Source organism: Trifolium pratense, linkage group LG6 (genome assembly GCF_020283565.1).
Source record: "Trifolium pratense cultivar HEN17-A07 linkage group LG6, ARS_RC_1.1, whole genome shotgun sequence".
Lineage (NCBI taxonomy): Eukaryota > Viridiplantae > Streptophyta > Magnoliopsida > Fabales > Fabaceae > Trifolium > Trifolium pratense.
In genome coordinates, this window is record NC_060064.1 from 20,675,606 (window position 1) to 20,701,758 (window position 26,153).

Here is a 26,153-nt window from a genome sequence, read left to right on the forward strand (position 1 = left end):
AAGATGAACCTGTGTCCGTTAGAAGCTTTCGGCTCAATCATTCCAATTACATCAATGCCCCACATAGAGAACGGCCAAGGTGCCGTCAATACATTCAACGGGTTTGGTGGCACATGCACCTTGTCGGCATATATTTGGCACTTATGACATGTTTTGACATAACGGTAGCAGTCTGCTTCCATGGTCAGCCAATAATACCCTGCCCTCAAGATCTTCCTTGCCATTGCATGCCCATTGGCGTGAGTCCCGAAAGTTCCTGCATGGATTTCTGCCAGAAGATGATCCGCTTCTTGTCGGTCTACACATCTAAGCAACACCATGTCATAGTTTCTTTTGTAGAGTACTTCCCCATCTAAGAAGAACTGTGTGGCCAACCTTCTCAATGTCTTTCTGTCACTGATTGACGCACCTTCGGGATACTCTTGTTTTTCCAAATATCGCTTGATATCATGGAACCATGGTTTGTCATCACATTCCTTTGAAGCCACCGCGCATACAGCTGGTTCATCCTTACGTTCCAATACTATGAGAGGCGCTTCGTTGTGGAACCTTACTTTGTACATTGAAGATAATGTAGCTAAAGCATCGGCCACCTGATTCTCTTCCCTTGGAATGTGATGGAAAGTGATCTCATCGAAGTACTCTGCTAGCTTCTTGACTTGAGTGCAATATGGGATTATCTTTGGGTGCCGTGCTTCCCATTCCCCTTTTACTTGACAGATGACTAACGCTGAGTCTCCATATACTTCTAAGATTTTGATCCTTAGATCGATGGCTGCCTCGAGACCCATGATGCAGGCTTCATATTCTGCTATGTTGTTTGTACATTCAAAACACAATCTGGCTGCAAGAGGTCTATACCCACCTCTTGGTGATATCAAAACTGCCCCGACTCCGTGCCCCATAGCATTGGAAGCTCCATCGAAGACTAGTTTCCAACGAGCGCCTGGTTCGGGCCCTTCTTCATCTCCTATAACTTTCTCTAAGATCATGACATCTTCATCAGGAAAATCGGATGGAACCGACTGATGCTCTTCTAGAGGTTGGTGAGCAAGATACTTCGCCAACACACTTCCTTTGATTGCCTTTTGAGCGACATACTGGATATCGTACTCAGACAACAACATCTGCCAACGCGCAATCTTTCCGGTAACGGCAGGTTTTTCGAAGATGTACTTGATAGGATCCATCTTGGAAATCAAATGCGTAGTGTGAGTTAGCATGTACTGCCTAGCGCGCAACAGGTCTTCTCAAGGGCAGTGTACCTTGATTCACAATCTGTGAATTTCTTGCTTAGGAAATAGATGGCATGCTCCTTTTTACCGGTTTCATCTTGTTGACCCAACACACAACCCATTGAATCTTCAAGCACAGTCATGTACATTAAGAGCGGCCTACCGGGCACAGGTGGAATCAGAACGGGCGGCTCTTGCAGATATTCCTTGATCTTATCAAATGCCTTTTGACAGTCGTCATTCCATTCAACAGCTTGATCCTTCCTTAATAACTTGAAGATTGGTTCACAGGTAGATGTGAGATGCGAGATAAAGCGGGCGATGTAATTCAGTCTTCCCAAGAAACCACGCACCTCCTTTTCAGATTTGGGCGCAGGCATTTCTTGTATAGCCTTAACCTTATCTGGGTCTACCTCAATTCCTCTTTGCTGACTATGAACCCTAATAGTTTTCCTGATCTGACCCCGAATGTACACTTGTTAGGATTTAGTCGCAATCTGAACTTCCTTAAACGTGCGAACAACTTACGCAGGTGGACCAGGTGCTCTTCTTCTCCTTGAGACTTGGCAATCATATCATCCACGTACACCTCTATCTCCTTGTGAATCATATCATAAAAAGAGGGTCACCATCGCTCTTTGATATGTTGCTCCAGCATTCTTCAAACCAAAAGGCATGACTTTGTAGCAGAAAGTCCCCCACGGAGTAATGAAAGTAGTTTTTTCCATATCTTCAGGATTCATCTTGATCTGATTATATCCGGAGAAACCATCCATGAAAGAAAACACTGAGGACTGAGCGGTATTATCCACCAACACATCTATGTGGGGCAACGATAAGTCATCCTTTGGACTTGCTCGGTTCAAGTCTCGGTAATCCACACACATTCGTACCTTGCCATCTTTCTTTGGGACAGGTACAATGTTGGCAACCCATTGCGGGTACTTGGCCACAGCTAGAAATCCTGCATCAAATTGCTTCTTCACTTCTTCTCTGATCTTGAGAGCCATATCAGGTCTTGTTCTCCTCATCTTCTGTTTTACAGGTGCACATTCAGGCTTGAGTGGGAGCTTGTGCACAACTATGGCGGTATCCAATCCTGGCATATCTTGATAAGACCAAACAAACACATCGACGTATTCTTGCAACAAACTGACCAAATCCTTCTTCACATCTTCTTGCAATGATGCCCCTACTTTGACCTCTTTTACATCTGACTCGCTCCCCAAGTTGATTGTCTCAACTTGCTCTTGATGCGGCTGAATGGCCTTTTCTTCTTGTTTCAACAGGCGAGCTAGTCCTTCAGGAAGTTCACAATCATCCTCGTCAACTCCTTCGGCTTGGTTTACCGGATGTTCGAAGTCAAAAGGGAAACTAGCGGGGTAGGTTTCAACGGGTATTTCTATGGATCTGCATGAGGATGTTTTCATTTTTTAGGAAACAATGCAAACTGAACAAAAGCTTAAACTGTAAAAGTCTTCCTTTTTTTTAGAAAAGAGTTGCCATTTTGAAAAACATGGAGCGAAAAACAAAAAGTTCTTATTCAACATAAAATGCACCTTTATTCATGATAAACTTTTAAAACAAGAGGGGCCCTTTAAAAGATATTCATTTGCCTTGGGCAGAGCAAATGTGTTTTCATTTTCTTAAGAAGAACAGGCATATTACTTAAAAGAAACTTCAGAAATCTCCTCGCTATGGTGAAGGGCAAGTCTCCTGAAGTTTCGAGAAGGTATGAGTGTGTTTTTCATTTTATTATTATTGAAAAAAGGTAATGCATGAATGTGGGAATGCGATGCACAAAAAAAACATTTTTATTATCATTTTTGCTTATAGGCCTTTTATGACATAGATTTGAGAATAAATGTAAAACACCAAAGACCTCATTTCATTCCTCTTGGTTCAAGCTTACAAAACAAATTCATTAATTCAAATACATTGAACATCAAAGTCTCATAGTACACTCAAATGGCCGTTTGTTGCCTTGCGGTCTCCCTAGCTTTCTTGTAGGTGTTTAGGAGAACCCTACAATACTCAATAAGTGCTTGGATCCCCTTGGGAGGCTTATGCCACATCATATCCACTTCAGCATCCTCCAACTTATCCGGAATGTCGTCAAGTGCCGCCTTTGAGAAAACGGTTAACTCCACAAAATCTTTGCTCAACTTGGCATTACTCTTTGAAAGCTCGGTTGCATCCGCCCACACATGCTTTAGTACCCTTCCACGATAATCAAGCTCCAACTTCAAGTTATCAATCTCTTCCTTCAATGAGGTGATACAACTCACATGTGCCTCTACATGCCTAGACAAAAGGTTTTGAACATTATTTTGGAGATGTTCAAGCTTTGTCTTTTCTAGAAGGTAGAGATTCTCAAATTCCCTTAATCGGTGAATCTCCGCACGCCATTGTTCCTCAACCTCCAAAGTCCTCGCTACTTGTTCCTCATGTGCCGTTCTCCACTCTTTCTTCTCTTTGACGGCCTGATTCCAAAACTTATCCACCTCTCCATAAGAATGCTCTAGCTCCTTAATCTTATCCTTATATGCTCGGAGATTATCCGTCGCGCTAAGTAAACCACCCTCCATCTTTTCTATTTTTCCTTCGGACTCCTTCAACCTCTTTTTCCCTTTTAGAAGATTTTCTTCCTTTTTCTCTTGCTCCCTCTTCATTCTTGCCAACTCACCCGCTACTTGCAAATACTTGTTTTCCAATTCCTCATTTTTTCCTTCCAACTCAACAACCTTATTCTTCAGCTCTGTTGCTTCCTCCATCGTGATAGTAATAACCGGTGGTGGTGAGGAAACCTCCTCACGTGCTACCACAGGATACCTCAATCTGAACATGGCAACCCTTTCTTTTACCCACTGAGTATACGGGGGCTTTGCAATGCAATTCTTTTTCTCTTTCTCTTTCTCATACACTTGCCCCCAAGCCTTCTTGATTTTATTCACCAAAGCAGCATCCTTTTCCCCTTCTTTGAGAATAAACTCCTCCACATGACGGTCCTCGGGCTTATCATCCAACGAATATCCTAATTGTCGGAGGGACAAAACAGGATTGTAGTTAATGCACCCTCTAGGTCCTATGAGGGGTACATTAAGAAAGCCACCACATCGGAGAATAATCTTAGTACCATCATATTCTCGTGAATACCAAGCAATGTCCTTTTCAGTGAGTGCGACCATTCTGTTAGGCCACGAAAACTGATCTTGATTTTCCACGAAGAATCCCTTTTTAGGCAAATGGGAGTATAGCCATAGCTGCATCAGAGGTGTGCAACAAACGATAGTACCCCCTCTCCTCTTTTCATGCCTAGAACAAAGAGAGAGGTGGAAGTCGGCCAATAGAGCATGCACAGGACTTCCTACCAAGAATACCCCTATGGCGGGCATATCAATAGAGTCATTCACCTTTGGAAATAGCACCAACCCATACACCAATAATGCTAAGATCGCATTAAATGACCCCCACTCCTTCTTGGCTAATAGGTCTGAGGCCTTAGCTTCCAACACCTTTCTTGGAATCACCATGCCATTATCCTTGGTTTTCACCAACCAAGATGTAACCTCTTCAACTCCAAGATCTAGGGCCTTAGCAAGATCATCCATGGTTGGTTCTTCTTCTAAGTTTAAGTATGGCTTACTTTCCTTTAGATCAAATCCCAAAATCTTGGCGAACTCCTCAAGAGTCGGAGCTAACTGGAAATCTTGGAAAGTGAAGCACCGGAGGGGTGGATCATAAAACTGGGCCAAAGTAGTAAGGGCATTCTCATTAACCCTTACTTGAAGAAGATCCAATAAACGCCCATAGTGGTATCGAAAGTTTCCTTCGGCAAGTGTAGACATACGGCCACTCAACTTTTGAAGTTCCTCTACATTTGGAATCTTAACCTTGAAACCAATAGGTAATCTTTTGTCAGGTGCCATTTTCTCAAATCAATGTCTTTTCCTTCCTATAAGCAACAATGAATATGCAAGAAAATCAGTTTTTGAATATCATGGTATGTGGAAGTGATGTTTAGGGTAAAGATAGTAAATCATGTGTTTGTATATGTCCCATCCCATCTCACATGTGGTTCTAGAGTTTCTCAAGGTTCCTAAGATCGTAAACCCTTATTTGAAAATATTAACATTGCAAAAACTCGCAAGACAATAATATTTCCAAATAAGGTCTCCTTTAGGTGAGGTTTACGCGTTGACTTTACAAGACAAACGCCAAGAAAGTCAACATTGCGTACCCCTCATTATGTACTAGTAGAGGCCTTCTAACACGTTTAGGTTCTACTTTAAAAGGTCCCTGGAGTCACGGATCCCTAGAAAGATACTTGTTCCCATTACGAAATTTCGCAAGGTAACACATCCTTCGAAGGAATCTACTCTAGGCGGAGTTTTCGTATTGGTCCTCTCGAGGCACGCGCCAAGCAGGCCAATACTAAACCCCTAACTTAACTTAGTTTCTCTCGAAGCTCGGGTGTAGAGCTTTATCCACATGTAACCCAACATCACAACCCCACATATATATATATAACAGATATATTTATACAAGTAATAAACAAATACAACACATGCAAATATTACGGCAAATAAAGCACATGACTGAATAAAGCATAAAAAATAATACACAATAAACACAAACAAGCGCAAAAACCCAAAAACCTAAATCTAAAGAGAGTGGGCTCGACTCTCTTAGTTAACTAGTCCCCAGTGAAGTCGCCAGCTGTAGCGCCCTCCCTAAAAATTAAGGCTAATTCTAAGGATGAACTGCTAATCTACTCAACTAGCTAATACAAAAACTGCGCGAAGCGATAAACGCTCGCTAAAACAGTAAAGTCGCCACCGAACTTTATTTATTCCACGCGGCCACGCGGAAAAGGAAAATATCGATAAAACCTTTAAGTGGAAAGGGTGGTCATCGCAACCAAAATTCCGGGTTCGGGAGTCGGTTATGCGAAGGGAAGGTATTAGCACCCCTCGCATCCGTTGTACTCAACGGGAACCTTCTCTTTAGATCTAGGATTAAAATTAGTTCTCGCGCTTGTGTAATGATGCTTTATTATTTGTGCTATACTAATTAAACGAAGAAAAGACATTAAAAGACACTAAAGACTCTTAACATTTCTTTTGACACAAAAAGTTTTTTTATTAATGTGCTTGACGAGATACACCATCCCGCTCATACGTATTCCCAGGTGCAATGGAAAATTCAAAGCTACACGCAGTTCTCGGGTAGAAAATACGTGTTTGTTGGTTGATTTTAATTCGCAAAAAGGACTCTTTTTACACAAACACCCTTTTTTAACACATAATACACTCTTAACTACACAAAATACCCTTTTAAATACATGGGACTCTTTTTTAAACACATGGAAAAAACCTCTTAAACACATAAGACTCCTTAAAACATTTCTTAAACACATGAAACACTCTAATACATTTTTTAAACACATAAGACTCAGTTAAACATTTTTCACAAAAAAGACTCAGTTTAGTGCGTTGCGTTCATTTTATGGTTTTTATTACTTTTTGAAAAGAAATAATTAAAAGAACGCCGGTTATCCACATTTCGAGGTAATCACCAAGAATACGAATAACCAGAGAACCGGAGAGCCACATGACAAACCGATCCTTTTTCATTCTATCTTTATTAAAAAAAGACAACAATTTTTTATCACACAAATAACTTAACAAAAGAGATAAACTATTCTAACATATTTCACACAAATAACTTAACAAAAGAGATAAACTATTCTAACATACTAAACCCTAAAAAAACAATCTAACATATTTCCACCTTTTTATACTAAAAAAAAATAATAAAATAAAGATAAATAATAATAATAATATTAATAAATAATAAAAATAATAATAACATTAATAATAATAAAAAATAATAATAACATTAATAATAAAAAAAAAGAATAAATAATAAAATAAATAAAAAAAAAAGTACTTGAACAAACAAATGAGGTATTTTAAAATACCTCTCTGCCGAAATTTCGTCAGAACGTCGCGACTGATTAAAAAAAGACGACAGAAAAATAAAATAGACGAGAAACATCGTAGTCAAAATTTAGGGTACAACAGTCTGCAGCCACCTCCTACAAAGTCAACAAGTTTTAATGATCACTACATAGTTTTGATCGATAAAAATGAAATTCTAAACATAAAACACATGTCATAGTATTTTTTTTTTCATTGAAACAACCAACGAAGATTTATTAAATTAATATAGCATAAGACAAGAAACATAAATACAATTATAAACCACCCACAACCGTTTAGAATTGTTGCGACATAATTGTTTTAAAAAATGTAATTTAGGCACATTGAATTCTTTGCAACTTTGTGTAACCAAGCAACACCCCACAATAACTCATCTTACAAATCATTATCAACACATTAATCAAATTGAAAGACCTAAACCTAGAAACAAACAAAATATTAGATCTTTCTAATCTTATATCTTACCAATGCATAAAGCAATTTAAGTTAAAACTCTAAGGTACCTCGTGGTCGGTATGATGCATGGAAGAGGAGAAAACAGACAGTATGGAGGCATCATTGTCTTTCCCAGAACCAGTGACAAGTGTAATAGCCCGACCCCTTTTCTACGTAATTAGTAGGCCATCCTTTTCTTATAAGGGTGCCAATACCCCCCCTCCCCCCCCTCATCATCTTCTACAAGTAAAAAACAAAGATTCTTACATTCTCATAGGAAATGTTTTCTCTCCCGACCCCCGTGATTCTTTTATACCCCCAATATTTCAATTTTGCCCTTGCAGAAAAATTATGTTCGCAGAAACCGAATTTTTTCTAGTGCAAATTCAGAGTAAAATTCGATTTTTAGAAACTGAAATTTGTTTTCAAGACAAAAAAAACTTCGGTTTCTACAAATCGAAGTTTTTTCAAGGATAAAATTAGAAATTCAGGGAATATAAAAGAAACACGGGGTCGGGAGAGAAAACAAACAACAAAAACATAAACAAGCAAATTGAATGAAAGTAAAATTCAAATTTTCCTATGTATACATTCAAATGATATAAATTTTGAATAAATACTCCCTCTAGGCCTCATTGTAAGAAAAAATTTATTTAGGTTAATATAATGTTTGATGTATCTAGCCTATAATATTAATCAGATACATCAAACATTATTTGAATCTAAAAAATAAATTTTTTCTTAAAATAATGACTAGAAGGTAGTGGTAAAAAAGACATGGGGTGCCAATACCACACCCCCTTCACCATCTTCTACACGTAAAAAACAAAGATTCTTACATCCTCATATGAGGAGCCCATTACTTCTTTAAGTCTACCCACAAATGAAAGAAAAACAACAACAAAAATAAAAAGGGAGATACTTTTGTTGTCCTACTGATTACTCAAACACTGTCTACTACTTAAGTAGCGGACCACATTTTTACCCAAAATTTTTGATTTTATAACATCCGCTACTTAAGTAGCGGATATGTAAAAAGGGCGCACGAGTATCTGGTCGGGTGACAAAAATAGCCACCAAACAAAAACGAGCAAAATGAGTTGGCATCAAAGAGGTTGATGGTGCATTTTTGAATCTGAAACCCCTTTTTACTTCCATTAGCCTATACACCCCCATTTTGTACCACCCTCTGCAGCTAAATGCTTCAATTCAACCAAAGAGTCTCAAACCCTCTCAATCTCAAACACTCTTAAAAAAAACAACACACTTTTTTTCTTCTTCTATTCTATCTTCCTTCCATTTCAAAGTAACTATAATAATAATAATATTATATAAATAAATCGATAAATCCCTCTCACACCACCGAACACTGATTCATTTTCACTTTTCCATTTTCCAAGTTCTAACCAAAACGCAAACAAACAAACGGTTCTCTACGACGTCGTTTACCGATGGCGCTTTCGGTCTCCGACGTGGCGGCGATGTACTCGCTCCTCGCCAATTCCATGAGCGCCGATCATCGTCTCCGTGGTCCCGCTGAAGAAGCCCTTGCGCAATCTGAGTCTAGACGTGGCTTCTGCTCATGCCTCCTGGTACTTCTTTCTCTCTCTCTCTCTCTCTTAGGGTTCCGATGAACTTCGCATTGTGTTACTTGTTTCTTTGTTTTGTTTTGCTTTGTTATTGAGCTTTTTCTTTTGGTGAATGGAACTGTAGGAAGTGATTACTGCTAAGGATTTGGCGTCGCAAGTTGATGTGCGTTTAATGGCAACTGTTTATTTCAAAAACAGTATTAATCGTTACTGGCGCCAGCGTCGTGATTCTACGTAAGCGCTTCTGAATGTGATTTTATTGAGTATTAGCTTATTATATGTTCAGAGAAAAAAGTTGTAATCAAAATGCTGTGGAGAGTTTTTAATTTTTGGCGTGAAAATCAAGCTGGATTAAACATGCAGTGTGTAGATTGTAATGTGGCTTTTGTATTTCTTCCTTTTGTTCAGGGGAATTACCAATGAGGAGAAAGCGCATTTGAAGCAGAAGTTGTTGATGCACTTGAGAGAAGAGAGTGATCAGGTGTTTTTTTAGGACTGTGTTATGACTTGGATGGTGCTTGTTAGTGATTTCGTACTTTACTTGTTTGTGATTTTGACATTTTGTTTGGTACTTGACTTGTTAGTGCCTGTTACCACTACTGTCTCTTATGTCAAAATTAGTCACTTTGGTCCTAGAAATGGTCTCATTTAGCGATGGGTTGGATGATTTATAATCAATGCTGTTCGATTTGCACATGGTTCCAAGTTGTTTTGTCTTGTATGATTTTAAAATTCTAGATTCTTTGTCATGGTTTAGGTTAGAATGCATTGTAAATGATAGCCATCCACCCTCCAATTTGGTAGACTTTTAGTGTTTTATCGTATTTTATTTTACTGGCTATACGTTTTGAATTTGTCATAAGCTGTCGATATTTACTTCTATTTTCTTTTATTTTTTGAAATGCAGATAGCTCTAATGTTGGCTGTACTAATCTCCAAGATTGCTCGCATTGATTATCCGAAAGAATGGTACTTTTTGATGTTTATTTCTGTCCTGTCCAAGAATAATTGCTGTCTACAGTCTACACCATTGCCATTGAAATTTCAATTCCTCGTGTTTGCTTCTCTTTTTGTTTGTCTAGTTTGATTCATTAATTTGTGAACTCCTATTAGCATATACTGAAAGTCTAAATTGTATTTTTATGCATTAATTTTATTTGAGCAAAGAATGTTTCAATTTGTAAGTTTTATCTGAGACGAGTTTTATTGACTTGCAAGGTGTTCTTTTTTGTTGCATAGATGCTATCATTTATATTGTCATTTGGTTTTATGATTTCTTCTTAATGCATGCTCTATGTATTGATATGCTAATGTAATGACTTCTCAGGCCAGACATCTTTTTGGTTTTATCTCAACAACTTCAATCAGCAGATGTTCTTGCCTCCCACCGAATCTTTACGATTCTATTTAGGACCTTAAAGGAGTTGTCTACAAAACGGCTTACCGCAGACCAGCGCAACTTTGCAGAGGTGTGATTCTGTATATTCTTTTTTTTTTTTTTTTATTGCTTACGTTGTCTCAATCTTTGCATTTATGCTGTACATTTCAAAAATATAAAAATACCAACCATCATTATTCAATTACATGCAAACCTCTATAATTATTCTTATCCTTGGCTTTTTTAGTCTTCTAAAACATTATTTTATTTATTACTATATCTTGTATGTAATTTGTAGGATTTGTTAGGAGAACATATCATTATACGTATTAAAAGTGCTGAAGCACAAAATATAGCAGAAATTGTGGATGGGAAGTCATAGCATTGCATCTAATTTTGTCCTGCATGGTAAAAGATTATGCATGCGGGTGTTAATGTAGTAGTACTAACTTAGCCAAGGGTAAAAATAATCTTATATATAAAATCAAAGAATAACTTCACTTTTCTACATGATATAGCTTGAATGAATGGTGAGGTTTGTTCTATAAGTTCTACTTAATTCCTTCATATTTATATTTATATTTTTTCTAATTGGTAATATATTTCTAAATTATAATATTTAGAGGTAGAGGGTGACTTAAATAAATTATAAATGAAACTATGGAAAAGGGTTTATATTTTAATTGGTTTGTCATCAAACATGATACGTGATAGACTATGCGGTATCGTTTGATCTGCAGGCAGGGAAGGCTTATAGTGATTTTTTTCCAATCCAAAACATAAATGACGACAAGGATAATACAAAATGGCCACGAATCATTTTTTCATTAACATATTGACCTCGAGCATTACTGCCTCCATTTGTAACAAAACACTAGTTTGACCTGTTTGTGGCTCTCTGATAGCAAGCCTTGCTCATAGCTCCTACTAACTGGTATAAAATAAACTATATCTAATTATCCTCCTTTAGCTCCTAGGTTCTTGTCTTCACTCGTCCATTTAGTGAAAATGAATTGGATCACCATTAAGAGAAACTGCTTTCTAAGCATCTGACTGGGAGTGGTCATCATAAACCTGCCCACCTTCATTACCTAAGGGTGCGTTTGATTTGAAAAAGGTAAGCATAGGACAGTACAACACAAGATAGAACAAACGTTTAAGGTATTGAACAACTTTTTTTTTTGTCTTGAACGATGTTTTGTGGACAAAAGGCTATTTTGGCATTTTAGATAACTTGTACTTGAGACAAAAAATTGTCCAGTCCCTTGCCCCCCAATTTTTCCAGTCCCAAGAACAATTTTAAAATCAAACACAGTACAACTGAAGTAGTCTTCTCCAATCCCTTATTTCTTAGCATATCAAATGCACCCTAAGGTGAATAATTTTCTCCCCCCTATGCTATGAGACTGCGGGCTTTTTTGTTGGACCATATTTTAATTTTTTTCCCCACTAAGAATAATTGTCATTTTCCCTTATACAGACATATGAATTATACATGGTCTAACATCTAGACTCTTTTGGGGTTTATATTGCCCTCCTTTTATTGTTTTCCCCCAATGTTTTGAATCTTCCCTCTTCTGCCATTAAATTCTGCATTCAATTGATGTGATTTTTCTTGATTAAGATTACTATTCAATATCCTGTACATATTCTTTGAATAATTGAATACCTCAACCGATTTCTTTTGCAGATATCATCCCAATTCTTTGATTATAGCTGGCGCCTCTGGCAGAGTGATGTGCAGGCACTGCTGCATGGTTTCTCTGCTCTTTCTCAAAACTATAATTCCAATGCTGATGATCAGCATCATGAACTTTATCTTACATGTGAGAGATGGTTGTTATGTTCAAAGATCATACGGCAGTTAATTATTTCAGGATTTCAAAGTGATTCCAAGTGCTTTCAGGTAATTATCTCTGTTTCGTGTTTCATTCTTTTTCTCTATTGTGATTGTGATTTCCATTTCTTGAAAATTTTATCACCTTTTTGTTTTTAGATTTTGAAGTTATTCAATACAAAATTTATGATGATGGGCCTGGTATTACTATTTTGTAGGAGGTTCGGCCAGTCAAGGAAGTCTCAACTGCTCTCTTAAGTGCCATTCAATCGTTTCTTCCATATTGTGAGACTGCTATTTCTTATGCATTTATGATTATCCATGTGTTTAAGTTAAACAATTGTATAATCTAAGTTGTTAAAAGTGAAAATGTTAAGAATCATTTGTTTCCTGGACAAGAATAAGTTTTTCATTATGAGCTAGATAGTATATTCTTTTGCGTGTCAAGTTCCTTCTTTGTAAAATCAAATGATATTGTGTAATTTACACTTTTCTCTCTATTTATTTTCAACTGGGAAATTGATTATCCAAACATGATGTAGATAAAGTTTCTTATTAGCGCAGTAATGAAAGATTTGGTACCATAGGTCAACTTTTAGTCCCTTAGTATTGGATGTACTTAGGCACACACAAGCAATAATGTTTTATTGCATGCTCGTAAGTTGCTGGATGATATAGTTATGTTGGTGAATCGAGACGAGTAAGTTAGAAACTTTGGAGTCAAAGGGATTTTGTTGAGTATGAGTGTGACAGACAATATGAAATGCTCACAAGTTCAGTAAGATGTATATTAGCAATGTTTTGGAGGTGAATCACATCATTCCATTACTTGGATGATTTAAGTAGCTTGAATTCATTTTATGAATTGATAGGGAGATTGATATGGAAGTCACACACAGAAGTCAAGCTGGCCGGATGAAATGGAGAAATGTACTCGGCATAGTTTTTGCTTGCATACCTACTATCAAATTCAAAGGAAAGCCGTAAGACCGACATTTCTCAATGGTAGTGGTGAAGTGTCAATAAAAATGGGTGGTGAAGTGTCAATAAAAATGAAATACTGAGGTGGATACTTAAAAGTGATATCTTTGTGACGGACAATGAAAATATACAATGACTACTGCCTCTTTAACCTGTCATAGTGGTTTTATTTGTAACACGTGTATCCACAAATATAACAATTATGTGTTTCTCAATTTATCTTTATCTTTCAGTAGTAATAGACAGTAGCTATATGCTATGTAGCGAGATGCCATGCTAAATATTGAACCTTTAAATATTTCCTTCCCTCCTCACTCTACAATGTCTAGTTCTCATATTGTTGGAAAGAAAACATAAATAGTATTTGTTCACTTTCTGTGCTTTTTCTTGTGCATAAAATGCTACTTATTTCTTGCTTTTAGTCTTACCTCTCGGGACGTTTTCTTTGCCTGCAGATTCGTCTTTTCAAAAGCAGTATCCTAAATTTTGGGACTTTCTAAAGAGATCATGTACCAAATTGATGAAAATTTTAATTGCCATTCAGGGAAGACATCCTTACTCCTTTGGGGATAAATTTGTTCTTTCATCAGTCATGGACTTCTGTTTGAATAAAATAACAGACCCGGAGCCAAATCTACTGTCATTTGAACAATTTCTCATTCAATGTATGGTGATGATTAAGAATATTCTGGAATGTAAGGAATACAAGCCAAGTCTTACTGGTCGGGTGGTGGATGAAAATGGAGTTACACTGGAGCAGATGAAGAAAAATATTTCCAGTGCAGTTGGCGGTGTTGTAACCTCCCTTCTTCCGAATGAGCGGATAGTTCTTTTGTGCAATGTATTGATAACAAGGTATTCACTTCGCAAGCTCTTCTTGACTTGTTTATTTGACCTGCATATTTCTTATTTTCTCAGCCGAGTAAGGTCTGAAGGTATGCCATATGTTTGTTTATACACAATTTTGTCAAATTTTACCAAAAATAAAAACATTAACACATACATATAGAACACTAGTAACACATACTAATTCAACATTTCAAATTATATAACTCCATAGGATTTGGATCCTCTAAAGTGTATAGTGAGATAATCAAGGGTTTTTATTTTAACAACTCGTTATTTGTTATGATGTACCTACAATATCTACCTTTAATTTGTTAATTAATGGTTGATATTACTCACTTTACACAATTAATGGTTAAATAATGGATCCAACTCCATAATAATGCAAATTAGCGAAGTATATAGATAAGACCTTTCTACATAAAAAATCAAAACATAAGTTTAAAAAGCGAAAACATTTAAAAAAGAACATAATTATGCCTTCAAATGACCAATCCTCTTACAACATCATCAATATCATCTCCAACATTATCATCATCGAACACTTCCCTGGATAAAAAAGGTTCTTCAACATAATCATCAAGGACCTTCTGAACCAAAAAGATATCTGAAGTTGGATTACTTGATTTTTCAACTAATAGTTTGTTCAACTTCAATTTCTAATGACATAAACCAGGCCATTCATCTTTTATTCTTGCCAGTTATTTCTTCTCTTTGTATATGGACCTAGAAAATAAAAACCACAGTTTCAAATGATAGTGTGCAGTTCAGCAATGTTACTATCATGTAAGAGTCTGTGCACATATTCATTATGTTTGCATATAATTGATTGATTGAGTAGATGCAGATGTCTTAGAAGAATGTGAAATGTTTGTTTTGAAATTAACTAACTTTCTGTTGTTTATATACATTTTTCATGCTGACAAGCTACTGAGGTTCAGCTACATAATTTTCATTTGCATCAAGAGTCAGTTATAAATATCCTCATGATTATGCTCTCTATTTCCAGACTAAACAGTGCCCTTAGCTCCCAACAGGTATTTTGTTCTGACAGCAAGTGATTTGGAGGAGTGGTACCGTAACCCCGAGTCTTTTCATCACGAGCAGGATATGGTCCAGTGGACAGAAAAATTGAGGCCATGTGCTGAAGCTCTGTACATTGTATTGTTCGAAAATAATAGTCAAGTAAGTGACATTTGAAGATCACATGTTATCTTGTATTTTCTATGAGATATTTCAATGACTATATTGACTATAGACTAATATGTATGTGCAACCTTGACTGTTTAATTTAGCTGCTAGCTCCTGCTGTGGTTTCTCTTCTTCAAGAGACCATGAACAATTGCCCGACTACAGTGACAGAAATTACTTCTGCGTTACTTCTTAAAGATGCTGCCTATGGTGCTGCCGCTTATGTTTATTATGAACTCTCAAACTATCTGAGCTTTAAAGACTGGTGAGTCTAAACCTATTATGCTATCTATTATATTTGGTTACTTGTAAGATCCATATTTTGATTCTATTTGAAGAAAATGTATAGAAGTTACTAGAGATTGGTAGATAAGAAGCTCTCAACAAAGACAACAAAAAGAAGAAAGAAAACACTGGGAATTCCTAATAATTAGTTGGTGTAGCAGAGCTGTCCAGTCTCTTTTTCTATATAAATTACTTATCATGTTTAAAATCCGTGAGCTAAGCATAAAACGATTCTATCCTATATTAACTATTAAGTCAGAGCCTCAGAGGTGAAGCTACACCTTCGAAGATATAGGCATTCCTATCCAACCAAAAATAAAATGCCATAAACAGCACATTGCAACAAATGTTATTTTCCTTGTCATCAAACCCTTGAAAATAATGTCTAAAAGATGATCCAAGGACATACCCATCATTTACCAGAAATGCCAAAATGTCTATTCGCACTCAGATATGCAGATATGCACATAACACATAATTGGAGAGAGATATTTGACAACCTCAAACTGCAACAAATCTTAAGAGTTTACTTATTTAATGGTTCTGACTTCAGAGTTGCGAGATGGCATTTACAAGTGAGGGTAATCCTCACCTTCGAAGCTGGTTTTATAAGGTTGAGTTAGCCCCAACTCCCAATTCTAAGAAGAGTTATGTATATTTAATGACAGTTCAATTTTGTAGTTTATTATGTTTTTGATATTAGACTCTTCTTTTGTTAGGCTCTGCCTGGTGCAAAAAGTACTTTGAAATTCGTTCTAAATCATTTATTTGCAGGTTTAATGGTGCTTTATCGCACGAGCTTTCAAATGATCATCCAAATCTGTTTATTATTCATCGTAAAGTTGCGGTAATTTTGGGACAGTGGGTTTCTGAGGTATATAGTTGATTCGTTCCTTTGTGAGTAAATTTCTACATTTTCATTATTGATTTTACTCAAGATTTGGTGCATTGCTTTCTCTCACGACCTAAATTTTGCTATTCAAAACATGTACAGGTTTAATAATTTCAACGTAGATATAAGAACATGGTTATTATAGTAAAATTTATTTTTGAATGACATGGTTATTATAGTAAATAATTAGTTATTCTCTTGCTCTGTCTAAAATCTTCAAATAAGAAACACTCCATTTGTATTTACTATATCTTATGGCTTTTCTATTCTTCACAGATTAAAGATGATACAAAAAGGCCTGTATATTGTGCCTTAATCAGATTGTTACAGGGTAAAGATTTATCTGTCCGGGTACGTAACATACACATGTTGCTATTGGTTTTACTTCTGTTTCTCTGCTTGATCAATATATTTGTGCCTCATTATCATTGTTATTATTTCAATCTAACCATGCAAATTAATTTTTTTAGCTGGCAGCCAGTCGGTCACTGTGCTTACATGTTGAAGATGCAAACTTTTCAGAGAGGGAGTTTGTTGACCTTCTTCCTCTTTGTTGGGACTCATGTTTTAAGTTGTTTGAGGACGTTCAAGAATTTGATTCAAAGGTAAAATCTACTGCTATGCAACCTTTTCTTTTTGATCAAAAAGTAAATTCATTTAGACTGTTTGGGAAATGTGTAATAATGGGGGATGGATTATGGAAGGGAATAATCCTCTTCCGGGTTATTAATATTCATGCAGAGGAGAGAAGGGATATGGTGGCTGGGAACCATAACTGTTAAAACTTTCTATTGGTTCCCCTCCAGTCCAGAGTAGAGAGTGATGAATTGATTTCTTGGTGATGATGGTAATACAAAAGCAAGCAGAAGAGTTGGTATAAAATGGGTCGTATTTTATAATGGATGTGGCTTGTCATGTGATCCAACCTAAAAAGCATGTGGTTCAATTTAGCAAGGAATTTTCAAGGAGATTTTTTTGGGGAAGCAGAAGGTTGTATAGTACAAAATCTCATACCAATTATTTATGAAATATCGGCAACAATGAGGATTTGAGTCTGTCAGGATTAGGATTGAAGTGCTCAACGACTATTTGTTGAAATCTTCATCTATTGTGTTGAAGTTTTTAGTTTTTCCCTAGGATAGATGTAACATGTAGGTTTATAGTACGCATTAGGTCAAATCATGCCAAAGTTTTGGACTATTTCTGTTAACATTATTTTCTACTTGAGCATCTGGTCACAACAGACTATAGCTTACCTTAAATACTTTTTTGAAAAATAGGTATAGTAGTATATAATGATATTGGTTGATCCACGATGTCAACCTCACCAGATAGATAGACAAGGCTTGGATGTTGTTGACTGCTTGACCTTCTTTAGTATCATAATTAACTGTTACAGGGCTTGATTTTGGAGTTTTTTTTATTGGTTTAGCTGTTTCTATCTTTGGCCGGTAGAAATCCCACTTATGCATTACATTTGATCCAGCTGGGTACCCTTTCTTTGGGCATTCTTTTAAATTTTTTTTTTTGGTAGGTATCTAGAATTAAGTGAATGTTGGCAATAGCAAACACATGTAAATAGTATTCTAAATATGAATTTTCTTTCCAAATTGTCCCATTAGTGAATTGTAGTTGATATTTTTCTTAATATGTTTTTTCAGGTTCAGATTTTGAATTTGATCTCTACCCTTATAGGACATGTTAGTCAAGTTATTCCATTTTCAAACAAGTTGGTGCAGTTTTTTCAAAAGGTAACGGAAACATGATTCTCTTCTATTTTTTGTCTACTATGGTTTGTTCATTTAATGCTTGGTTAGGCTCACAAGAAAAGAAGAGGTGTATAATGTTCAGTTCTAAAGATTCTCATGCAACTCAGCATAATGTTCATAACATCAAAAATTTAAAGCTAGAAAGATTTTGATAGAAACTGGTACCAAGATACGAATTAATAGTAATATTACAATAGGTTCCCAAGAAATTCGAGAGTCTTGGTTCTCTCCCTTCCAAGAATTAGAGAGCTTGGTCTCTCCCTCCCAAATAACCACTATCTAATATTCCGAATAATCCACAATATCCTGCAATTTCCCTTTTATTCACACACAATCCATAACTAACTAAATAACTACTTATTATATAATATTAATAACTACCATAACTGCTATTGTGAAATGTAGTATTTATTTAATAATAAGAATCTAACAGCTTTCTAGGCAGTAAGACAATTTTTTTTATACTTTATTGTTCAACTAATTCTGGTTAACCTGAGTCAGTAGCAAAGGAGGTTGAAGGGGGTTAGGATCCTCTCCATTTTCCGTCTCCATTACTATAGTTTTCAAGAGTTTTGAAATGTATGGAAAATAATTGGACCCACCAAATATCACATTATTATATTTATATTCCCAAAACTTTGATAATGGATAAAATGGAAAGGATCTTGACCTAGAAATTAGTATATTTGAATTAATGGATTAAATTAAATTTAAACTTATTGACATGTTTGATCACATTCTTATTTGGTTTTTACCCCTGAAAGTGATAATGATAGAATAGCAGGAGTAGCTATAATTAAACATCAAGCTTAGCAAATTTGAATTTTTCTTATTTATCTATTGCTTATGTTATGGTAAGGTTTGGGAGGAATCTGCTGGTGAAAGTCTACTACAGATTCAGCTTCTGGTTGCTTTGAGAAATTTTGTGATTGCACTTGGTTATCAATCACCCATTTGCTACAATATACTACTGCCACTTCTGGAGAATGGAATTGATATTAATAGTCCAGATGAGCTCAATCTTCTTGAAGATAGCATGCTGGTAATGTTTTGTTTTAACTAATTAGTTGGATACATTTTTGTGAGAGAATATATCATGAAAATTCTAATGCACAACCTTTCAGTTATGGGAGGCCACACTTTCCCATGCTCCATCAATGGTGCCTCAATTGTTATCGTATTTTTCACGCCTTGTGGGGATTATGGAGAGAAGCTTCGACCATTTGGAGGTTAGACTTGACTCCGTACAAATCAATTTTAAATTAACTCTAGGTCTTTGTTTTCAAAAGATGGTGTGTGTGATAGTGGCTTTTGGATGAAATATTATTGTAACGGTTTCAGCATAGACGGTTGTTGAATTGAGACAACTGTTTCAAACACTTGTGTTATGTGCCGTACATAATATTTGAATTAATTCGACTTCAAAATTTCTTCTGTTTCTAGTTCCTCTTCCTACAACTATTTTCGCATATATATAAAGAACATAGTTGATTTTATTGCATTGTGAATGTGTTCGTATCTAATATATATTGAACTCAAATTAGTGTAGTTTTGTGTTAGTTTCCAGAGAACTCCACTTGCATCTAGATTTGTGTGGCATAATGCAAAAAATATTCATGCTGAAACCTTCGTTTCACCTATGGCCGTTACTGTTACATATTCATGCTGATGTTTCCAGAGTGTCCCCTCTGCTTTTTGTGCTATGTTTATCTGCTTGAAACCTTCGTTTCACCTATGGCCGTTACTGTTACATATTCATGCTGATTTATTTACACCCTTACTATAGCAGCACATTTTTATTGACCTTATTTTAATATCTTGGTTAATTGTTTTTACATTCTCTTCATCTGAAGTGCAGGTTGCAGTGAACATAATTGAAGATTACGTAATTTTGGGTGGAAATGACTTTCTAAGCATGCATGCAACAAATATTGCTAAAATTCTTGATTTAGTTGTTGGCAATGTCAATGACAGAGGTCTACTTTCTGTTCTTCCTGTCATTGATATCTTAATTCAGGTATGTTATTCCCATCTCATCAATTGTTACTTTCGGTATTTAAGTTTTCGTGTAAAGAGTTATAGCTTTTGGATGAAGATAGAAAAAGAGAGAAAAATGATAATAACATTGAGTATATTATTGATAGGCCGTATATATATTCTATCATCATTGTATAGGCTAACTAAATTGTGTATTTAGAGTGAGTAGGATATTTGTGATCGTCTATTCAAAAGAAATACAACAACCTAACCTCAGACTTCAATTTATGCTACTAACTACGTCAAGTACTAATACTCATAGTACAAGCACAACTTGTCAACAATTTGACTTACAACGTAGTAACTCTGAAATCTTCTATAACCTATATTCCCCCTGCTCTTATCCACAAGCTTTTAATTAAATTCTTATTAGGTGATTTTGTAGGTCCTAGCTTAACTTGCAAATTTATTAGTGACATCAGGGGTGGGCCCAAGTATAGTGAAATTGGGGCTGTCACCCCCTCATGCAGTTTGTTTATACTGTGTTCCTATGTTTAAAATAAATATTCACTCCACATGATCGTTAAACTTTTATTTTCCATTTATTTATTTTCCATTTGAATAAATATTCCCCAGTATTTGTTGAGACATGAATCTCAACTTTTTATAAGTTGGTTACAGCAATTTTTAATTCACACCAATTCCGTTTATACAACCATCAACTTGTTATATTCCTTTAAAAGAATTACCAGCTATCACTTTATGTAAAATGTAAAACAAGTCCTGATAAGTTGAATAGAAATAAGGATCCAACTCCTAGTAGTAACCCACTTTAAGAGTAATGAGAGTAATGTCAACCCACTTTAAGAGTAAAGTGAGCAATGTCAACCACATGTATTATAAACTAGAGGTGTTTTAAATATCAATTCTTGATTTTTACACTTAACCTTCCATCTCACCTCTGCTCTTACATCTCCTATGACCTTTGTCAATTTCTCTCCGTTCTCTAGTTCACTCTCTCTGTTCTCTCATTGAGTTCTGTCCACTTCTTAGATGTTTAATTATATTACACAATTTTTTCTATTTATATTATATTATCTACTCCCATAGGCTGCAGTGCCATCTGATGTTATGGCAGATTTTTGCCTTCTTGCCATGAACTGCATCAATTCATAAATCCCTTTGCTATTCATAAATTCCTTTGGTTGTGTCTTAATTTTGAAGGTAGCATTATTCTGTACCTTTTTATCATAACATGATTTTATTGAATCCTCAAAAACAGTATGTTTATTTTATTTTTCTTCTTTACAGTGTTTCCCCATGGAAGTGCCGCCACTTATTAGCAATACATTACAAGTAAGTCTAGTTATATACTTGCAGCATATGTGTGTTCAACTTATGGCTTATAGTTAAAAATCTATAGACATAATTTCAACTCTTGTATCATGTTATTTTCTGCAGAAATTAATTGTCATATGTTTGAGTGGAGGAGATGACCGGGACCCCTCTAAAACATCTGTTAAAGCATCTTCTGCTGCCATCCTGGCAAGACTTTTGGTGATGAATACAAATTCACTTGCCCAATTAGCATCAGATCCATCTACTTCTCAACTGCTTCAGACGGCATCTATCCCAGTTCAAGAAAATATACTTCTTTGTCTGGTTGACATTTGGGTTGATAAGGTGAGTGTGGTGCTTGTTTGGGTTCTCCATATATTGCATATTTGTATCTTATCTGTGCTTGGACAAACCTTAGAAAACAATTTTCACATTTGACTCTTAACCAATGTTATTGTAGCATAGTATATGTTGCTGTTGTTGAAATATATTGCCACTGTTGATCCTTATTTTTTCCAAGAGACCCTGTTGTGTGATTAAAGGTCTGTTTGTTACAGATTAAAAAAAGGGCCTTGCTAATGTGTGCCCTAAGGGCACATGTTAAGGAATCCAAAAGTAAAATTCTTGTTTTGGAAAATACAACACTTTGACTTTTGAAAAGTGAAATACACAACTTTTGAGAAGAATTTTTCTATATTAAGTAGCTTATCATGTGCCCTTAGGGCACATTTTAGCTTTTGCCTTAAAAAAATAGTGATTTTGATGTAAAATAATTTAGAGATTAGTTTTTAGAGTTTTTTAGAAAAGTTGAATTTACTTTGTGTTTGTTTATTATAATAAAAATCACTTTTATTAAATAAAATAATCTTTAGTTTGTTTGGATACAACTTATAAAAGTGATTTTTTTAATTACAAATAACTTTCTTCTTTTAATATTTCTTTTCTCTCTCCTCTAAAAAAAATCTATTATTTTATAAGCTACTCTTAGTAGCTTCTCATTTTTAGCTGTTTTCTGATTATTTTTAACTTCTGATTATTTTAAAAATCTATAACAAACAGATGCAAAACAATTAAAAGTAATTATTTTTATAAAAAAAGTGATTTTTTTTCTAAAATAAGCTATAACAAACGGTCTCTAAGACACACCGTTTCACAATATTATGCATCTGTTTTCTTATTCAACATATGATTTTCCAGGTAGATAATGTTTCTTCCATCCAGAAGAAGACAATTGGCTTAGCCCTCTCAATAATTCTGACATTAAGGCTGCCTCAAGTTCTTGACAAACTTGAGCAAATTTTAAGGTACTAATTACTAATACCTTTAAATATTATACTCCATTCAGACTCGAATATAAGCAAAAGAACAAGTCTTATATGGTGGACTCACATATAAGCAAATTTCAATTCCACCATATTTAATGTTCTATTTTATTAGTATTCTCAGAATACAAGTTTTCATAGAAAATTAAATGAAGAGATGGTGTAATTTGGGGAATACAATTATTTTTTTATTATATCAAGAAGATTAATGATGTTAACTAACATCTTAATTAGTTTACTATTAGTTATCTTTGCTTATATATAATTACAAGTCCAAAGGGAGTACGTTTTGTGCAAATAAGGGAGAAAATGACCCCTATATATGTATTGTTGTGCAGTGTTTGCATTAGTGTAATTCTGGGAAGAAATGATGACTTGGCAGAGGAAGAGTCCAGGTTAGGTTTTTGTACTTGTTATATTATCCTTTTTTTCGCACTTCATTAAAGATTAGTCGGGGCTTGGGTGGAATCTTGATCAGCTTCCTCTTAGTTCGATAACAGTTAATATTAGTTCCAAAAGCAACCGACATTTAGACTCTCAGTGTTTTCCCTATTTTTAAATGTCAAGCATCATGTTTTACAAACATAATTCTTTATGTATGTGTTCTCAATAACAGTGGTGACATGAGCTCCAGTACGTCTCCTGATGAGGGCACTATTCCTAGTAAAGAATTCAGGAAAAGACAGGTAAGTTATTATGAAAGCTATATCGAATATCCATTCCGGAATGGTGTGTGTCAATATTGTATGAATAACAAATTTATGCATTTGTTTATTTTGTCTATAGATCAAATTATCAGACCGTGTAAATCAGCTGTCACTTGAGGACTCTGTGAGAGATAATCTACAAACATGTGTTGCCATTCACGGGGAATCTTTTAATGCTGCAATGAGCAGTATGCATCCATCTGTGTTTGCACAGTTAAAGCAGGCATTAAAAATGCCATAACTGGGTGTGACATTTTTGTGATCTAGTGGTGCTATGTGCATGCTCTCGGTCCTTCTGTTTATAGATTCATACTTCCTATACGGTATAGTTCCTCATTTTTACCTTTGTGGCTTTTCTATTTGATTCCCTCCCACCCCCCAAATTCTCTGATGTTTCACGTTCCTTAAAATCAATCACATACGTTGTTCTTTGTTTTCATTAACCCTAGAATGATACAAGAAAAAAGATTGATATGATACCTGCATACTGAGTGTCAAATTGTAGGCTTATAAACTAAAACGTTCCAGATGTACACTTTATTTTCCATCAGCAAATGAGAACTTATAGGATATGAAGCTTGAGAGAGTGAGAAGAGTTTTTTAGAAAACACAATTGACATGTGCTATATTAATGTGGGATATGATTAGGAGTTTGATTGATCCTCCCTTCCAATTATTAAGAGATATATTCTCTTTTTTATTTATTTATTAAGAGATATATTATTTTTTCTTAATTATCAAATTAAGAGATATATTTTTGTGAATAATACACTCCTTTCAAACTTCCAATACAATATATTACATAGTATCAGAGCTAGGTTTTCATATAACTTCTTTCTCTGTGATTTACTTGAGAAAAAAAAATTAGGTGCATTTCTGTAGTTACTTTGTGTTTTTCACTTAAAATATTCATACCTACCATGGTTTCCTTAAATCCACAATTTCTCAAAGTTTGTTGTAACCACAAAAGGTGTATTTTAAGTTAAGAACAACACGAAAAACACCTAAGGAAATGCACATAAGTTGTCATTTATTTAATGAATTGGTGATTTATATAAAGTTTCCAGCTTTTTTTTTATTATTTCTGTGGCATTTCAATGACAAATCAGATTAAAAATAATATTAATTTACTATCATTATGTGGAATTATTTCTATGGAATAGTTTTTACTAACAACAAGTTCCTTATCCAGTTGCATCTAACATGTTAATAAACTCTTTTTGCAGGGTGATGTTGAAGCTTGTTACTTTGGCTGATGATTTTTGATACATCTTTTTAAAATTGCAAGGTCGTGGTTTTTGCCCCCATTCATTTTTACTTGTCTTTGCCCCTTTGCAGCGTGAAACTTTGTAAATAGGATGTTGCTCCTTTATTATTTTTATTTGAAAAAAAGGAGTAGCATTGAGTCCAGTATTATTTACTTTGTTGAGAAGAATGGCAGTAAAATGTAAAATGTTCTTTTGTAGATGCTGTTTTTGGATGCATTCGGATGTGTAGTGCAAACTTTACCGATTCTTTGAATTGCATGTTCTACATCCAACCCAGTAATTGATTCTCATACATCATTTTTTTTTTTTACGCAATTCTCATGCATCATAGCATCAGTGTTCAGTGGCTTCTTAAATTAAAACATCAATTTATTGAACCCTGACTCATGAAAAACTTGAGAAGGCGATGTTGTATATCTAGATGTCCTTTAATAAACTTAATTGTGACTAAATGAACTTTGTACTTCACCCTTTTCCCCCACCAGGGCCACCCCATTGCTCCCCTTTCCCTTCTGCCCCCTTACATTCCTACTTCTACAATGATTTTTTTTCTCTTTCCTTCTTCCACCTTTCACTTCCACTCGTGATTTATTTGAAGATTTGTTCTCTATAGAATCCTAGTCAACTCATTGGACTGTTTAATTAGAACAAGACAATCTTTGAAAAGACTTGCTTAGAATGCAAAGTTAGACATTGCAGTAATCTCATCAACGGCAATGTTTACAATTTTAGGTACAATGTTTGATTTTGCTTTAGTGGGAGAATTATGGGGAGCATCCATATATTAGCTCATGTTAATACACACCATCGGATTAATTAATTACTACATGACCATCATATTAGCTCTCTGAGATGTCAGATGTGTTTGTCTGGCGTTACCTTAGTTGACAATTGAGGGGTACTATGATTTGTCCACAATACCGAGGATCGCTTTATTGGCTGATTCAACTTGTCCATTAGTTTATGGTGTTAAGCAAAAGTCGATTTAAGTTTAATGCCCAGTTCATTATCTGTGTTAATAACATATGGGAGTTTATATTGGCAAACAACGCCTCTCCATATGAAACTTCACATTCTTTCAACGATGACTGTGAATAA

The 26,153-nt window shown here is 35.2% G+C and overlaps 1 protein-coding gene across 1 annotated transcript; it reads left to right on the forward strand.

Annotated features, from left to right (window-relative positions):
• The first annotated feature begins 8,767 nt into the window (after positions 1-8,767).
• On the forward strand, positions 8,768-25,370 carry LOC123889378 (importin-11-like). Its single transcript, XM_045938679.1, has 24 exons — positions 8,768-9,267; positions 9,389-9,498; positions 9,673-9,745; positions 10,172-10,233; positions 10,592-10,733; positions 12,333-12,548; positions 12,698-12,764; positions 13,916-14,315; positions 15,344-15,491; positions 15,602-15,762; positions 16,557-16,656; positions 16,951-17,025; positions 17,145-17,279; positions 18,336-18,425; positions 19,303-19,485; positions 19,568-19,672; positions 20,302-20,460; positions 21,732-21,776; positions 21,882-22,103; positions 22,956-23,062; positions 23,419-23,475; positions 23,697-23,766; positions 23,867-24,110; positions 25,014-25,370. Exons 1-23 carry the CDS (start codon positions 9,127-9,129, stop codon positions 24,026-24,028), a joined length of 3,030 nt encoding a protein of 1,009 aa, XP_045794635.1. The 5' UTR covers positions 8,768-9,126; the 3' UTR covers positions 24,029-24,110; positions 25,014-25,370.
• Positions 25,371-26,153: the final 783 nt, after the last annotated feature.

Coding starts and splice junctions, on each gene's coding strand:
- LOC123889378 (XM_045938679.1), top strand. CDS start 9,127: ATGGCGCTTTCGGTCTCCGACGTGGCGGCGATGTACTCGCTCCTCGCC. Junction 17,280..18,335: donor TTCAAGAATTTGATTCAAAG/GTAAAATCTACT, acceptor ATGTTTTTTCAG/GTTCAGATTTTGAATTTGAT. Junction 19,486..19,567: donor TTCTTGAAGATAGCATGCTG/GTAATGTTTTGT, acceptor ACAACCTTTCAG/TTATGGGAGGCCACACTTTC.